This window comes from Garra rufa, chromosome 13 (assembly GCF_049309525.1).
Source record: "Garra rufa chromosome 13, GarRuf1.0, whole genome shotgun sequence".
Lineage (NCBI taxonomy): Eukaryota > Metazoa > Chordata > Actinopteri > Cypriniformes > Cyprinidae > Garra > Garra rufa.
In genome coordinates, this window is record NC_133373.1 from 36,521,881 (window position 1) to 36,540,416 (window position 18,536).

Consider the following 18,536-nt stretch of genomic DNA (forward strand, 5'->3'; position numbering starts at 1 on the left):
GTTTTAATAGTTTCATACAGACTGAGTAATTTGGGGGGGGGTTGATGTTAGCTGTGTTATTTTAGTATTTCGATACTATTGTATTTTTTTATTAATAGTTTGAATACATTTTTTTAACACAGCTAACATCAAACACATTTCAAAGGGGGAGTGAAAAATTCCACAAAATGAGCACTTTATGTAGTAATAATCAATTTTTTGCCTCAGTAACGGTGCAGAGACAGGGCGGGTGGGGAGTATTGGGCGTATGCTGTGTGCCGGCGCTCCTGGGAACATCAGCGGTAATTAAAAAGAGTCGTTAAACAACCATTAAGCCAACAGTCTAATTACTGCTGTTAGCTCCATGACAACAGCTCAGTGATTGGCGGAGAGGCAAAATGAGTCGCTACACTATCCTCCTTTCTGTGTGACATCACACACAAGCACAAAAGAAAGAGAAGCTCAATTAAAAAGGCATCGGTGCTCAGACAGCCTTATTTTCCAAAGGTTAACCTGGAAAAAGTTTATACTACATGCTTACTTAAAGAAATAGTTTTATCATTTATCATCAGTAGTTTTAACAGTAAATTAAATTGATATGACGTCATTAAAAAGGCTCATCCAATTAGACATCAGAGCCAGAACTATTCGTTTTATAAACAAGTACAGTACGATCCTGTTTACTTTAGGTATTTTTAGCAATTTTACTGACAGCAGTGTCTGAAAATAGCATCAGAGACATGCATGAGATCTAAATGTTCAGACAGATCCTCACAGCGACTGTGACCAGCAGGGGTCAGTGTGTGAACGGCCCATCACAGCCTGTTTATTGAGGCTGATGTAATGTCTTTCTGGGAAGGACCAGATGGGGAGGAAAGGTATAAGAAAATGAAAGTCAAAAGCAGACATGCAGCACGTAGAAAGGGACAAGATGTGAGGCCGAACTGGAAATAGGAGTGAAATCGGTTTGGATTTTACATGCATTTTGATAAAATGCAATTAAAAACTAGATTTTGCATACATGCAAGAGGTGGTTTCTAGGGTGTTTTAGTCACTCACTGAAGTGAAAAGTGTCTGCTGAGATATTCTGATCTCCAGATACAATTTCAACAAGTCAGTGGTATTTTTTTGGTTGTTTTTATGTCATTCTAATTAAAATTGTGTGTAAATGCTTAAAAAAAATCTTTTTGATCTTATTCCGCCTATTATATCTTAAGATTTATGAAAAACAGCGATGCACCAAATGATTTTCTTTAGTAAAACACCAAAACTGAAATTAATGTTTTCAAATATAAACTGGTTTTGTATATAAATTGTTAAATATTTGTATAGCACATAAGGCAGTTTTATACTTTTAAATTTTTTTAATGATATATTAATGAGCTATTTAAATATGATTTAAACGGTGGCTGTAATAAAAACTTGTTTTCATGACAGATTTATTCAAACATACATTAAATAATGAGGCCAACAGGTTCATAACATAAAATGTAATATAATGCATATATTTATCAGAAAACTCTTTTCAAGAGATATTTTTTTTAAGCTTTCCTGAGGTAAATGTTACATTACGTGACATTATTTACAAGCGGTTTTATTGACGTCATTCCAGGGTTGAAACGATTACGAGGCATCATACATTTCAGTAAGTTGTACTGGTGTTATCTCATGTTTATTTTGTGCTATAACTAGAAGTAAACAGAAAAAGATGATCATTTCACATGCCGCTTGAACACGCCACATTTAAGAGTGTTTAAACAGCATTTATTGTTTGAATTTGTAGTCAAATGGACAGAATTTGAAAGTGTAGACTTTGTTTCATATCAAAAGAAAGTGAATAAAAGAAAGTCTCAATAAAAGGTCTAACAACTGAAAACGCATATCAGAGCAAAAACCAAGCCCTGAGGTCAAAAGAACTGCCTGTAGAGCTCAGAAACAGAATTGCATTAAGCCACAGATCTGGGGAAGAGTTCAAAAAAGATTCTGCTGCATTGAAGGTTCACAGAAGCATGTAGCCTCCATTACCCATAATGGAAGAAGTTTGGAACAACTAGGATTCTTCCTAGAGCTGGCCTCCTGGCCAAAATGAGCAACTGATGGAAAAGTGGGCACACATGCCATATGTGGGAAAAAAACAAGCTCAGAATCAATTCAGAATCGTTGAAGAATCGCGACGCATCAGAGAATCGATTTTCCCCCACCACTATGGAAAAGTACTGATTAAATATCATAGTTTCAGCCATATATTTCTAACTGCAGGAGTTCCGGTGCATCGCAAAGAACTTTTAAGCTTAGAATTTAGCAGACCGTACATGGGGAATTTTAGCATGCATGAACTTCAGAACAAAAAAGTGCATGTTTGAATGTGATATATCTAAAATTAGTAGCAGTCCATTGATCTGCTGTTTTATCAGTTTTTACATTAATCCTGCTTGAGGTTATTTTTGGCATTACTTTTATTCGTGCAACAAAAATAGATCAAATACCTGCCCATATTGTGTTTGAAATGTCAGTTACTTAATGTGAATCCATGCAGGGCTCTCAGCAACATTAAGCCGATTTCTCCTGCGGTTTACTCTTCCAGCGCCCAGAGTAATGCCAATCTGTTCCTGCTGAGAAATGTTCCATCCTATGACACGCTCACGCAGATGCAGGGTCTGTTCACATGCAACCGGGCCAAAGCAACACACGGATAAACAAACCCAGAGGCCTGAGAGGATGTCAGCAGAGGGGTTTAATGTCTCACCATCTCCTCTGCTAGTTTCTCCAGTTGTTGGATGTACGGGGTGATCAGAGAGTGAAGGTTCCTCAAGATCTCCTCCACAGGCAGCGCGGACAACAGAAAACCCAGAGCCTGCATCAACCACATACACTGACTCGTCTAGAGAGAAAGAAAGAAAAAGAGATTGAAAAGACGAACAGGTTTAACACTGTGTGCTACCTAGATGAGATGCATTTCCAGCTTTATGTAATGTTTTTGTCCTCACGAAAAGCAAAAAAGCAGTGCAAAGTGACAAAAAAATATCATACCAATAATACTGTACATATATACTGAAATTGGTTTATGTAGTAATACATCAATAATAATTGTATAATAATATTAGAGGTTTATTAATATAGGATTTTGCAGATAATCCAAAGATAATGCTGATACTAATAAAAATCTCTTTATTTAATGGGTTAAATAATGTTCTTCAACCTTCTTTCCTGTAAAAATTATGGATTACTGTATAACCAAACTACTGATATTCAGAAAAAAAAAAATTTTATGCATAATTTTGGACTTTTATTTATATGCAAGTAATAATCACATTAGTCTGTATTGCGATCCCATTGTTTCATCCCCAAATTTGAGAGCTCTTAAAATGATAATTCTCACTTTTCTTATAATATTTAAGACTTGTTATTACTCGATTTTAGACCAATGCGATTTTTCTGCGTAAGTGGAAACTTAATAATCACAAAGATGAGGTTCAGAGGTGAAAATAAAACAAATGTTTATTTTTTGTGTGTTTTTTTATATGTACTGATGATTTGTGCAAAATAAGACCATGAACATGTATCATGAAAGTAAACATGATTGTATTTTTGTTTCAATTAGATTTTAACAGAAAGGAAAAGACTGTCTGAATTTATAGTGCTGTCAATCAATAAAAAAAAATTAATCACACATTTCTCTGAAATTAATTGCGATTATTCGCAATTAATCCCACCTAACAGTAAAGTTTTAAAATATACTTTATTGCATTCATTTCACATTCAATCAATCTTAATATTATTGTAGAAACAACAAAGACAAAAAGTATATTTTTAATATTTGTTGATTTTTTTATATGACTGAAGGCGAGTATCATAAATACCAATATCATTGATGTCTCTAGGAAATTTTATTTTTCCATATTTAACTATTAATTACAGCCATTTAACATTACAGTATAATTGAGAGCTATCAATTTTAAAAATTTTTAGACTAAAAAATAACTTCTAATTTAAGTGAACTTAAAACAATCTTCAAATAAACCCATTATTTACCTGTGCCCTGCAGCTAATAGCAAATATACAGAAATGGAATAAAGTTATCAAATTTTTGTGTGTGCACCTAATTAAGTTGCATGTCTTTGTTTTATTAATTAAATTAATACCATTCATTTACAGCTCTATAAACTGGCTTTGTCTGAGCAAAAACAAATGGGTTTATTCATCAAAATATATGCAAACTCACCTTGTGGATCTGTTTAATAAGCACTTCCTAAAAAGAGAAAAATAGACATTCATAGATGAAAAACAGAGTAATTTTCTCCTATAAGTTTGAGCATCATCATTAGAGCATGTAATACCTGTGAAACAGCGACTATATTGGTGGCGTAGGGGGGCAGGTCGTATTTGCACTCTCTGCAGATCTTCTTGAGCGTGGAGACGCTGGAAACAGACAGGTCTGGATTGCCCAACGCCTGTAAAACCAGCGGCAGAACGCTGCTCAGCATCACCGGATGATCCGCCAACCATTCTGCCAACGCTCCTACAGGGAGAGACGTAATGGGTAAATATCTGGGCTGGAACACAAAGCTGGGTATCTGCGTGGGAAAGCAATTGTGTGTAATTGTCTGGTCTGGACTAAAGCGTGCGAAAACAGCATAAATTGCTTGAGATGATAAATGACAATTTCCTAGCACATAGAAATGAGTGTTTTTAATGACGCAGGAGCACACACCGATTGTGAACATGACTGTGTCGGCCAGCTGGACGTTGTTTATGTTGATTCTCGGAATGAGGCCGATGAGTCCTGGGATGACGTCGGAATAGTTCACGTCTATCGTTTCGGCGATGGACTGGAATCCGTATAGGAGTGCTTCTGTATGCTGAAATAAAAAAAAAAAAAATGCACAAAATTTGACAAAATTGCAAATAGGACTTATAATTTAGATATGTTATTTTTATTAATATTTACTGTATATATTAATTACAACTTAATTACAACTTAATTTACTGCTGATTACAGGACCTACTTTACTGACTAGATGCGCATTGGATATCGCATGCGATTAATCGTGCAGCCCTAGTTCAGCATTAACTATTCACTATACTATTCGAAAGCTTTAGAGTCAGTATAATTTTTTTTTAATTGGGAAATTATAGACATTAATACTTTTATTTAGCAAGGATCCTTTAAATTGATCAAAAGCGATGATGAAGACATTTATAATGTTACAAAAGATTTCTATTTGAGATAAATGCCGGTTTTCTGAACTTTCTAATCATCATAGAAACCTAAAAAAAAATTAAACTGTTTTCATAATAATAATAATAATGTTTTTTGATCAGCAAATCAAAATATTAGAATGATTTCAGATGAATCATGTGACTGGAGTAATGGTAGTAAAAAATTCAGCTTTAAAAATCACAGGAATAAGTTACATTTTAAAATATATTCAAATAGAAAACAGTTATTTTAAATAGTACAAATATTTCAAAATTTGACTGCTTTTGCTGTACTTTGTACCAAATAAATCCAGGCTTGGTAACACGTAACAGCAAAACCAATAAAAACTGAAAACTAAATCCATTATTTTCAGACCTGCCATGTTGTTGTTTGCTCTGTGTTAGTGAGGAGTCGTCCCAGTTTGTCATACAGGTTACTGAGTAATTCAGCTCCCAGCATCTCGTACACATACATCAGTGTGTCAGATATATCCACCCTAAAAATTACAAAAAAAGCATTGTATTGTCAACCCTTCACTCCTTACAGTAGCACAAACACTTGTATTGTTATTAGTTTCATTTGATTTTAAGATAATTCATAACAAACACACATAATTAATAAATAATTACTAATATTTTATTATATATATATAAAATAATTAGTTTAATATTAAATATATAATATTTAATTTTGCACATTCCTAATAAAAACAGCAACTTTGTCTGCTGTGCCACTTCAGCAAATCCAACACGAAACTGCTGAGTGTGGAAGAAAATGCTACTACAGGCCCATGAGAGTGTGAATCTCGCACACACACGCGCACACGCACGCACGCACGCACGCACGCACGCACGCACACACACACCTGTAGATCCTGAACTGCTCCTTCTCATCTGATGACCAGGAAGCATACTCCTCGTCCGTGGGGAACTGTGCTTTGTGCAGCAGAACATCTACGAGCTGGAAATACACAGGCCTGTAGACCTGCAGATAGACGGCCTGCTTCTCTGCCTCAAACGACATGATGTCATCCTGAAACACATGGGCAAACATCAACAAATGCACACTAACCTACTGCCGGAGTAAGTGAGACTACAATCACTGGGTCACTATCACAAAAATAGCCCTAACAACAGTCTATTTAAAGGATTAGTGTTCTACTAGATTAAAAAAAAAATTACAGTTAATTTACTTACTCCCTTGTCATCCAAGATGTTCATGTCTTTCTTCAGTTGTAAAGAAGTTATGTTTTTTGAGAAAATTCTCCATATAGTGGACTTCTATGGTGCCTGTGAGTTTGAACTTACAAAATGCAGTTGAAATGCAGCTTTAAAGGGCTCTAAACAATCCCAGCGGAGGAAGAAGGGTCTTATCTAGCAAAACGATCATTATTTTGTAAAAATAATTACAGTTTAGATACTTTTTAAACCTCAAATGCTCGTCTTGTCTAGTGTGTAGCGCTGTTTTTGAGAAAACATTTTAGGAATTATCTCCATATAGTGGACTTCTATGGTGCCCGCTAGGGGTGGAACGGTACATGTATTCGTTTCGAACCGAATCGGTACGGGGGTCACGGTTCGGTGCATGAATTTAAACGGAGAATACACGGTATGAAAAAAAAAAAAAAAAAAACTTGCCTGCAAAATAATTAATGTAATGCGGAACTACTGTTAGATACGCGGGTTCTTTAGGGACAGCTAATATTTAGCCCCGCTTTAGCTCTGAAGCTCTGATTGGCGTCGATGCAGCCGAGCTCCGCCTATGTATGCGGTCTATCAGAGCCCGTCTACATTCTCTGGCACTCTGCAATTTTTTGTCAGCTCGACGGTCCATCATTGTGGTCCAGGGATTTCCTGAACTTTATGATTTGTCAAGCCCCCATTATTTTGACGCTAATAGAAGAAACAATGCATGGAGACGCATAGGCTTGGAGCTAGAGCGCAGCTGATGGTTGCTTAGAAACGGCAGACGCTTCCGGAGCGCAAGCGCCCGAGCGCTTTGTTGATCAGGAAGAAAGCGGCGCGCCTAGCGTTTTTCACGCGTTTTTAGGCGCGACATGTGAACGGCCCCTTAGATCGCAAGTTTGGGAAAACTTCGCTTTTCCAGTCAGTTACAGTAGTACAGGCGAGAGAGTGGTGGAAAAGACGAGGACTGTGTGTTGCCGTTGTTCAGCGGTTGTTGGGTATGTGAGTGGAAATACATCTAATTGCCTTCTGCATTTTTGTTTTGCTTTTCCCTCCACTGTACCGAAATCATACCGAACCGTGACGTCTGAACCGAGGTACGAACCGAACCGTGACTTCTGTGAACCGTTCCACCCCTAGTGCCCGCGAGTTTGAACGTCCAAAATGCAGTTTAAATGCAGCTTCAAAAGGCTCTAAATGATCCCAGCCGAGGAAGAAGGGTCTTATCTAGCAAAATGATCATTATTTTCTAAAAAAATTATTACAATTTATATACTTTTTAAACCTTAAATGCTCATGTCTAGTGTCTAGCACGGTTTTTGTGTTTCGTCCAGTTCAATACAGTTGGGGTATGTCAAAAAACTCCCATCTAAATTTTTTTCCAACTTTAAAATTGTCCTACTGTACATCGCTGCAGAAGTACTGAACCAGTGTTTACAAAGTGAACATGCAAAGAAGGTCAAATGCCCTTTACAAAAAAAGGTAAAACAGCGATGTAGGAGCTAGACAAGACAAGCATTTGTGGTTAAAAAGTGTATAAATTGTTAATTTTTTTTTAGAAAATATCCAATTGTTTCACTAGATAAGACCCTTCTTCCTTGACTGGGATCATTTAGAGCCCTTTGAAGCTGCATTGCAACAGCATTTTGGAAGTTCAATCTCGTGAGGCACCATAGAAGTCCACTATATGAAGAAAATTCCTCAAAAAACAATTTCTTTACGACTAAAGAAAGAAGGACATGAACATCTTGGATGACAAGGGGGTGAGTAAATTATATGTAAATTTTAGTTCTGGAAGTGAACTAATCCTTTAAATAAATACTTATGCAAAATAAATAATACTCCATTTTTCAATGGAGAAACAAATATAAGTATCCAAAATCCAAGTTTCATTCCAATTCTGTACATCGGCAAAAAGACACACAGATAAAATATTCAAGTAATGCAGTCTGGAAACACACTCAAGGGCACAAGCAAAGGACATTCCTGAATATTCAACACGTGACACACACTGCAGTGAACACGCAGCATAGGTGTATATTCAGAGACAGTGTGAAGGACAGTTCAATATCTCTAATCACTGCTGGAGACAACAGTGATGTGATTAACACACAAACAAATCATAAACCTACACACACACCACAAACCTTTCAGGCCTGTTTCTAAGATGGCTACGTTTACACTGTCCTGTGTGTTTAAGATCTCACCTGTAGTGTGTACCAAAAGGTGAGCGTGAGAGAGCTGGTTGTCTCGTTGACGGGATAGTGACCGGGGATCCCCGTGCAGAACATGATCATATTCACCAGAGCCAGAAAACTCTGCCAGTGCTCCACTTGCTCCAACAGAGCTCTGATAGAGAAGAGGATAACAGATCTTCATTACACAGAATACAATACAATATATTGGTGACATTTATGCATTTAGTAGATGCTTTTATTCAAAGCGACTTATAAATGAGGAACAAAAGCAATTTGTCAAGGAGACAACAATATTATAATTTACAGTGCCAGGTTTATTTGAGAACTGCAATAGGAAGCAAACTACAAAAAGAGGAGAAATACAGAGAAGATTGACTGACCTGAATAAGATATTTCACATATTAGCTGTTTACATATAGTCCACAAGAGAAAATAACAGTTGAATTTTTAAAAATAACCCCGTTCAAGTTTACATACAGTCGTGGCCAAAAGTTTTGAGAATTACATAAATATTGGAAATTGGAAAAGTTGCTGCTTAAGTTTTTATAATAGAAATTTGCATATACTCCAGAATGTTATGAAGAGTGATCAGATGAATTGCATAGTCCTTCTTTGCCATGAAAATTAACTTAATCCCGAAAAAATCTTTCCACTGCATTTCATTGCTGTCATTAAAGGACCTGCTGAGATCATTTCAGTAATCATCTTGTTAACTCAGGTGAGAATGTTGACGAGCACAAGGCTGGAGATCATTATGTCCGGCTGATTGGGTTAGAATGGCAGACTTGACATGTTAAAAGAAGGGTGATGCTTGAAATCATTGTTCTTCCATTGTTAACCATGGTGACCTGCAAAGAAACGTGTGCAGCCATCATTGCGTTGCATAAAAATGGCTTCACAGGCAAGGATATTGTGGCTACTAAGATTGCACCTAAATCAACAATTTATAGGATCATCAAGAACTTCAAGGAAAGAGGTTCAATTCTTGTTAAGAAGGCTTCAGGGCATCCAAGAAAGTCCAGCAAGCGCCAGGATCGTCTACTAAAGAGGATTCAGCTGCGGGATCGGAGTGCCACCAGTGCAGAGCTTGCTCAGGAATGGCAGCAGGCAGGTGTGAGCGCATCTGAACGCACAGTGAGGCCAAGACTTTTGGAAGATGGCCTGGTGTCAAGAAGGGCAGCAAAGAAGCCACTTCTCTCCAAAAAAACATCAGGGACAGATTGATCTTCTGCAAAAAGTATGGCGAATGAACTGCTGAGGACTGGGGCAAAGTCATATTCTCCGATGAAGCCTCTTTCCGATTGTTTGGGGCATCTGGAAAAAGGCTTGTCCGGGGAAGAAAAGGTGAGCGCTACCATCAGTCCTGTGTCATGCCAACAGTAAAGCATCCTGAGACCATTCATGTGTGGGGTTGCTTCTCATCCAAGGGAGTGGGCTCACTCACACTTTAGCCCAAAAACACAGCCATTAATAAAGAATGGTACCAAAACACCCTCCAACAGCAACTTCTTCCAACAATCCAACAACAGTTTGGTGAAGAACAATGCATTTTCCAGCATGATGGAGCACCGTGCCATAAGGCAAAAGTGATAACTAAGTGGCTCGGGGACCAAAATGTTGAAATTTTGGGTCCATGGCCTGGAAACTCCCCAGATCTTAATCCCATTGAGAACTTGTGGTCAATCCTCAAGAGGCGGGTGGACAAACAAAAACCCACTAATTCTGACAAACTCCAAGAAGTGATTATGAAAGAATGGGTTGCTATCAGTCAGGATTTGGCCCAGAAGTTGATTGAGAGCATGCCCAGTCGAATTGCAGAGGTCCTGAAAAAGAAGGGCCAACACTGCAAATACTGACTCTTTGCATAAATGTCATGTAATTGTCGATAAAAGCCTTTGAAACGTATGAAGTGCTTGTAATTATATTTCAGTACATCACAGAAACAACTGAAACAAAGATCTAAAAGCAGTTTAGCAGCAAACTTTGTGAAAACTAATATTTGTGTCATTCTCAAAACTTTTGGCCACGACTGTACACTTGATTCTTAATACCGTGTTGTTACCTGAATGATCCACAGCTGTGTTTTTGTTTAGTGATAAGCTGTTCATGAGTCATTTGTTTTGTCCTGAACAGTTAAACTGCCCACTGTTCTTCAGAAAAATCCTTAGTTGCATCGCATCAGTTGTCCTCAGTGTGAAAAGATGGATCTCAAAATCATACAGTCATTGTTGGAAAGGGTTCAAATACACAAAAATGCTGGAAAACCAAAGAATTTGTGGGACCTGAAGGATATCATTGAAGAACAGCGGACAGTTTAACTGTTCAGGGACTCATGAACAACTATCACTAAACAAAAAAAACAAAAAACACAGCTGTGAATCATTCAAGTAACAACACAGTATTAAGAATCAAGTGTATGTAAACTTGAAGAGGGTCATTTTTAGAAATTCAACTATTATTTTATTTGTGGACTTTAAATGTGGACTATTTGTTAACATCTTTTAATGTGAAATATCTTATTGATGTCAGTATTACTTAAAAAAATTACACGCATTTTGTATGATCCCTCTTATTTTGGTCAAATAATTTTGCAGATTCTCCAAGGGGTGTGTAAACTTTTGACCTCAACTGTATTTGGGACCTATAAGTTGTTTTTTTATTAAGCTACAATGTATTAAAATGATCAAACTTACAGTAAAGACATTAATAAATGCTAAGTATTTCTATTAAAAAATACTGTTTTTAACTTTCTATTCATTTAAGTATCCTCAATAAGATCAGCACAACTCTTTTTAACATAAATAATGTTGAGAAACAAATCAGAATATTAGAATGATTTCTGAAGGATCATGTGGCACTGAAGACTGGAGGAATCAGAGGAATAAATTACATTTTGAAATATATTTAAATAGAAAATGTTATTTTAAAATGTAATAATATTTTATGATATTACTGTATTTTTAAACAAAAGAAACAACCAATTTTACCAATCCAAGTGCTTGACATGTTATTGATATAAAAATATATAATTGTGCATAGTCAGGATTGAAAAATGCACAGGTTGATCAACGTTTAAAATAGAGGATAAAACCCTTCCTATATCTTTAGTTGTTTTGTTGTTGACGTCAAATGTAGTGAATTCCTGTCAGCATCACATGACAGGAAATCTGAGAGAAAAGTCAGTTGCTGTCATTTAGTCTGGCACCCACTTCCATCCTTAGTTTGAGTGTGACAGAGCTCCGACAAATTGGGTGAGATTTCAGCAGAAACTGCCTGTAGGTGTAACACGCCTGACCGAAACCAAGTCTGAGCTGGCTTCTAAGATATAACCCTGAGCTAAGAATCATCTGCTCACTCAGCAACAGAACATCCACAGAGACTTTCAAAGCAGCAGCTTTCAAAGCGAAGATCTCGCCATAATTACTACAGCAACAGCATCTTCCAGATGCTCATACATGCACACATCTCACATACAACAGAGTCCACTCAAATGACAGTGTTCAGTATAAACATATGTTTGTACCTTGAATGATTCTCTCCCAGAGAGACAGCGATTCGACAGATGCCATGTGACGTCTCCATGTCTCCATTTTGTATGGCGTCTCGTAGCTGTTCCTGTAACTGTAGCACCTGCGGCACCAACTTCAGGAGAGTGTTGACGTACCTGAAACACACGGACAAAATGTTCAGGAACAACATGCAACAACAACAAGCATTAGCAACACATTTAACTTCTGTAATGTGAAATAACATTCAGTTCCTGTAGCTATTCTAACCAGTTTTATAAATAAAGCCTGAAAGAATGGTTGGAAAGTTAAAAGGCAATTCAACCGAAAATGAAAATTCTGTCATTATTTACTCACCCTCGCTTTGTTCCAAACCTGTAAGCCTTTCGTTCATCTTCGGAACACAAATTAAGATATTTTCGATGAAATCCAAGAGTTTTCTGACCCTCCATAGACAGCAACACAACTGACACGTTCAAGGCCCAAAAAGGTAGTAAGGACATCGACAAAAAAAGTGCATGTGACATCAGTGGTTCAACTGTAATTTTATGAAGCTATGAGAATACTTTTTGTGTGCAAAGAAAACAAAAACAATGATTTAAATTCTTCTCTTACGTGTCAATCTTCGATGCCTGTTAATGAGAGTTTCATGACTATTATCGATGTTCTTTCTTTCTTTCTGGGCCTTGAAAGTGTCAGTTGTGTTGCTGTCTATGCAGGCTCAGAAAGCTCTCAGATTTCATCAAAAATATCTTCATTTGTGTTCTGAAGATGAACGGTCTTAGAGGTTTGGAACGATATAAGGGTGAGTGATTAATGACAGAATCTTCATTTTTAGGTCCTTTAACTATTGTGACAATGCAGATCGTTTATATCTCAAGTTCAGCTTTTTACTTGTGGCGTCTCTATTTCAGCTTCAAAATCCATAAGTTGCAACTTTACAAGCTGTAAAGATGATCATGATGAACAAAATTTGTAAACAACACAAACTTTTGTTGGTTGCAGATTTATTTTCTGCAATTATCCGAAAGTTAATTTGAAAAGTCCTACTGGGTTTTTTGTTCTAACTTCCGGGTTGGTCTACAAAAATACGTTATCAGTGCAGTGCTTTATGCATGATATGTATATTTTGAACACACTGCAATTTGCTTTGGATAAAAGTGTCAGCCAAATGTGTAAATGTATTTGCAATATTAAAGAAAAAAAAATTGGTAACAAATATGGAAATGTATGCAGCACAGGTTACAGTAGCTTAAAAGGAAAACCATTTCAGAGGTAAATTAAGTTTTTTTGATACTTTTTGAAAATATTTTTTAATAAGGTACAAAAATTTACAATAAGACCAGGAATGTGTACAAATGGTAGAAATGGTCAATTTTAAAGCTCAATATATTGATTTTTTTGCACCCTCAGATTCCAGATTTTCAACCAAATTATCCTATCCTAACAAATACTGTACCATATATCAAGGGAAAGCTTAATTATTCAGCTTTCAGATGATGTATAAATCTCAATAAAAAAAAAATAGACACTTATGACTGGTTTTGTGGTCCAGGGTTACATTCGTTCTTACAAAATGCAGCTTTTTGCTTTACAAGATGTTTATTGATGGACTGAAGTGGTATGGATTACTTGTGGATTGTTGTGATGTTTTTATCAGCTGTTTGGACTCTCATTCTGACGGCACCCATTCACTGCAGAGGATCCATTGGTAAACAAATGATGCAATGCTAAATTTCTCCAAATCTGTTCTCAAGAAGAAAAAACCTAATTCACATCCTGTTGGCCTGAGTGTGAGTACATTTTCAGCAAATCTTCATTTTTGGGTAAACGACACGTAAACTAAACGAATGGTTTAATAACACGTATCACATTTAACAACTTGCTAATCTAATGCACTTCTAAACGCATTCCCATAACACTCTCTGACAAAAACACAGCAAACAACATGAACTGTAATCTGCACAATGTATAGTTTCTCTTCTCCTCAAATCACCACGCTTTCCTTCATTTGCCTACAGCTGTTACCTCATTCTCACATCAACTTCTGTCATGTTGCTCACCCCTGCTGCCATCTCAGGGCTTCTGGAACAATCTGTCCTCCTCACGCTCTCTCTCTCTTTCTCTCTCCCTGTCGCTCTCTGTCGTCTCATCCTCGTTTTGGTGTCAACAGCAGGAAGGACACACGAGTGGAAATGTTAACGAGGCACGGACAAAGAAAAAGTATGAACGGCTTCTCATTACGGGCTTGTCTGAGGCTCAGCGCACCACAGACACATCAGAGATCACGGCTGTGTGGCATTAAAGAATGCTTCATTACGGCAAACGACATAGAGGGAAATCTACAGCATCAAACACTCTCTATCTATCTAAATAAAAAAAAACAAAAAAAATTACGTTGAACACAAGATAAAACAGGATCAAATGCTCATTTGCTTTCAGACAGTGCTAAATGAGATGATATTACAGAGATTGTGATGTAATACGATGCTGATAAATTATAGAGGGTTCTGTACCACACACCGGGAAATGTTTCACAGTTCGGTAGGTCTCGTTTTCATCATTTAAACCTGTTTATGCAGTGCCGAAGGGAGAGAGCTGCTGCCAAGAGAACACTAAGCCACACAGAAGAATCTCATGTTTATTTTAAAGGGGTCATATTATGGAAAACACGATTTTTCTTGCTCTTTTAAATAAGATATTGATGTACTGTATGTAAACACAGGATCTGTTCCAAAACCCAGTGAGTTGGCAGAATCTGAAAGCGTCACGGGCAAGCAATGTGAAGGTTGTTCCAAAAGCCACACAGCAACCTTATGCTTGCTTCAGAGATAGCAGATACTAGATCCTGTCCAAATTTTAATGTAGTGTTGCGTGCATCCTTCCCGGGTGATGCAATCACAGCATGCACTGTGATAAAAAAAAAAAAAAAAACATAAACGAAGATGGACGACGCAATGTTTCGTTTGATACTCAAAGCATTGATTATGCTATTTATTGTGTAAACATGCTAATGTCAAACTCTACTGGAATCAATTATGACTCCAGCCAAATTCTGCCGTCCATTAATGTATTAAATATTAAATATCTTCCGCTTGGCATTTTGTCGTTTCATGACATGCAGGCTTTCTGATGTCAGTGCTAGTCAAACTTCTAGTCAGTGCAAACTTTGAATCAAGGCAAACTCATTTCAACGATGACAGGCAGAAAACGGTAGAAAAATACTACGTTTTTGGTGAAATAAACCCAAACAAATCCCAAAACACCATTTAAAAATTAGAATTTTTAAAGTTAAATTAAACTGATATTAAAAGTATTTCATAAATGAGACCCTGGACCACAAAAGCAGTCTTAAGTAGAACGGGTATATTTGTAGCAATAGCCAAAAATACATTGTATGGGTCAAAATGATCAGTTATGCCAAAAATTATTAGGATAATAAGTAAAGATCATGCTCCATTAAGATATTTTGTAAATTTCCTACCGTAAATATATCAAAACTTAATTTTTGATTAGTAATATGCATTTCTAAGAACTTCATTTGGACAACTTTAAAAGGCGATTTTCTCAATATTTGGATTTTTTTGCACCCTCAGATTAAAGATATATAAATAGTTGCATCTCAGCCAAATATTGCCCTATCCAAACAAATCATGTATAAATCTCAATTAAAAAAAAAAAAAAAAAAAATCCCCTTATGACTTGTTTTGGGGTCCCGGTTCATAAATGTTATAATAATTTCTAGGGGTGGGCGGTACACCGGTGTCATAGTCATCACCGGTGTGACATTGCGCCACGACATGGATTTTCTAATACCGTCAATACCGTAATAAATCGTGTGCCTTGAACGGCTGCATTTACATCAATAATAGCTAATTATAAATAATAAGGCGTTCAATTTTCTTCAAACGTTCAGTTGTGGTCTGAATACCTGTCCTTATACTATATATCTTGTTGTAAATAAAAAAGTAAAACATATTCGTATCAGCTTTGCAGGTGGTAGGTAAAAGGGGAGTGGCCATTAAACGACTAAGGGGCGGAGTGGCAATCGGGGCGACCGGCCGAAGGATTTACACAGCGGATCATAAATTGTGCGGGCGCGAGGCGAACGCGACCGGCCTGAGCTTATTAGAATCATTGACATTACTAAATTCTCCGCGAATAGCGGCCAAATACTCCCACATACTCCCCCCTAAACGTCCAACCAATATTTATATCAGTTGCATGTCCTTGCATGATGCTTGAAATTTCCATCCAATCATAAAGCTCTTTCTAGAATGCTCTTAGTTCTATAGTTTAGCCCCATATTTTTTTCTTATCGGCGCACCTGCAAATATTCTAATATTGTATATAATTTTCACACTTTCAATATGCAGGGTATAGAAATCGCTTTTAAATGAGTGCTCGCGCTGTTTACTTTTACTTTCGATTTTGCGATAACACACACTCTGTGTAAAGGGAGCAGCTCAACTTATAATAGATATTTGTCAGTGAATACAAGATTGCAGCAAATCCTCCAGTCTATTTTTGTCATCTCTCTTTACTTTCGACTCGTGATCAGTCAAATCTAAAGGTCATTGTACACCGAGTCCGATTTTTGTATGCGTTATTTTTTTAGTTTTCTCATATTCGCCATCCTTATCAAAATGCTTATTATGGATGCGAAAATGCAGAAAATCAAACACGATCCAATTTTTTTTATGACGGACGAAAGTTTGTAAACAGTGTGTAAACTCGATTAACATAACCTGAATTTTTTTTAACGTGCAAAAATCTTGGACGAAAATTTCGTACTCATGTGTGCAATGACATTAACTCCAGCAGCTCGTGTTGGATGCAGGGTTGCCAAGTCCGCGTTTTTCCCCACAGAACTGGTCTACTTTTAAACTGTTGCCATAGACTGATTTCCCCCAGTTATTTAAAGGTTTTAAATATTGCAGAAATTAAATTTCAATAAAAAATAAATGCTGTTTTGTTGTACACTGTTAAGTAAGATCTTTAGGTTTTTTGCAAAATAAATATGTTGAGAATGCATACTCTCCCATGTCTCTTTTTGATAAGGACCATTTACTTATTATTTTTTAAAATATTAACTTTATTTAGGGGCGTAGATTTAGGGTGGACGGAGGGGATGTGTCCCCACCAATATCCTCCGACCACTGAAATGTCCCCACCAATAATTTAATCCACTTAAACAAAACAAACAAACAAACAAACAAAAAAAAAAAAATCGCGCTGTCAACATTAACCTAGACACACAGAAAGGGATAAATCACGTTCTCTCCTTGAGTTCTCCCGCCCCCAAAACACATATGAACATTTTGATCGGCTGTGCCTTTCCCTGCTATCATGTGAGAGGCTATGGCTGCCTTCAGGTACAAGCAGTGCCAAATGCAGTGGATTTTTTTCCCGTGCAAGAAGGTGTGTTGGGTGACATACATGTGAGGATGGCGGCAGCAAAAAAAAAAAAAGAAAAAAAAGAACCTGGACATAAGGAGCTTTTTTTTCATAGAAAAGTGTAAGTTACTTCAAGTTCGCTAGTGAATCCATCAAAGTCCATCAAAGTAACGACAACAGTTAACGTTAATGCTAGTGTTTTTTTTTGTTTTTTTTTTACCGCTTTGACACACATTCATTATAGCAGGCTATAGTCTGTGAATACGGACTTAAAACTAACAGCAGATTAAACAGCTAAATGTAAAAGTATAAATATGATCCCTGTCAGTTCTCCTAATCTAATGACGACTATTTGTCAGAAATCAGTCTTGTGAAAGAAATTGATATGCTACATACTTATTGCCATGGCTAGAATTTTGTTGACAGTCCACCAATAGACAATCCACTTTGCACAAATAGTTTTTAAAATGCATTCACTGACTTGACAAACATTAATGATTTGATTCGAGATTTGCACACTAAGACTCAGAAAAAGTGAAATAAAATGATTGCTGTTTAAATGGCATGTGTTTATCTTTATTAAACTATCTTTTTGTCAGTTATTAAACATTACTTTAACATTACACTATTCCTTAATTTAACATAATGAATTGCATTTCGAGTGGATTAATATCAATCGAAGCATTGCTAGTATTAATGTAAAGTGATTTTGCAGCATATTAAAAAAAACATGCATTCTATGGACGGAGTTGGTGTGGGGGGTTGGTGGGTGGGGCAGGGGATGGGGGGTAGGGGGTGGAGTCATTGGTCCCCACCAATGTCCAGAGCAAATCTACGCTCTTGACTTTATTCACATAGTAAAGGGACAGGACAGGCTACTCCTCCCAAAATGTACCAAAAAAAAGTAATACCGTGATATTATACCGTCACCGTTCAAAAGATGAAAAATACTGTGATATTAATTTTAGGTCGTATCGCCCACCCCTAATAATTTCATAAATAAATATTGTTCTTTTTTATTGTATTGAACTTTCTATTTATCAAAGAATCTAAAAAAAAAAATGTAACGCAG

The 18,536-nt window shown here is 36.7% G+C and overlaps 1 protein-coding gene across 1 annotated transcript in view; it reads right to left on the minus strand.

Moving 5' to 3' along the window:
• The window catches only part of LOC141283167 (importin-13-like), a 46,534-nt gene that overhangs the window by 18,043 nt on the left and 9,955 nt on the right, over positions 1 to 18,536 (minus strand). The window contains exons 2-9 of the mRNA XM_073816443.1: positions 12,085 to 12,225; positions 8,571 to 8,712; positions 6,045 to 6,211; positions 5,555 to 5,675; positions 4,691 to 4,838; positions 4,317 to 4,498; positions 4,202 to 4,228; positions 2,726 to 2,860 (exon numbers count right to left, since the gene is read on the minus strand). Of these exons, the coding sequence (XP_073672544.1) occupies positions 2,726 to 2,860; positions 4,202 to 4,228; positions 4,317 to 4,498; positions 4,691 to 4,838; positions 5,555 to 5,675; positions 6,045 to 6,211; positions 8,571 to 8,712; positions 12,085 to 12,225 (1,063 nt within the window). The remainder of the gene's footprint in view (positions 1 to 2,725; positions 2,861 to 4,201; positions 4,229 to 4,316; positions 4,499 to 4,690; positions 4,839 to 5,554; positions 5,676 to 6,044; positions 6,212 to 8,570; positions 8,713 to 12,084; positions 12,226 to 18,536) is intronic.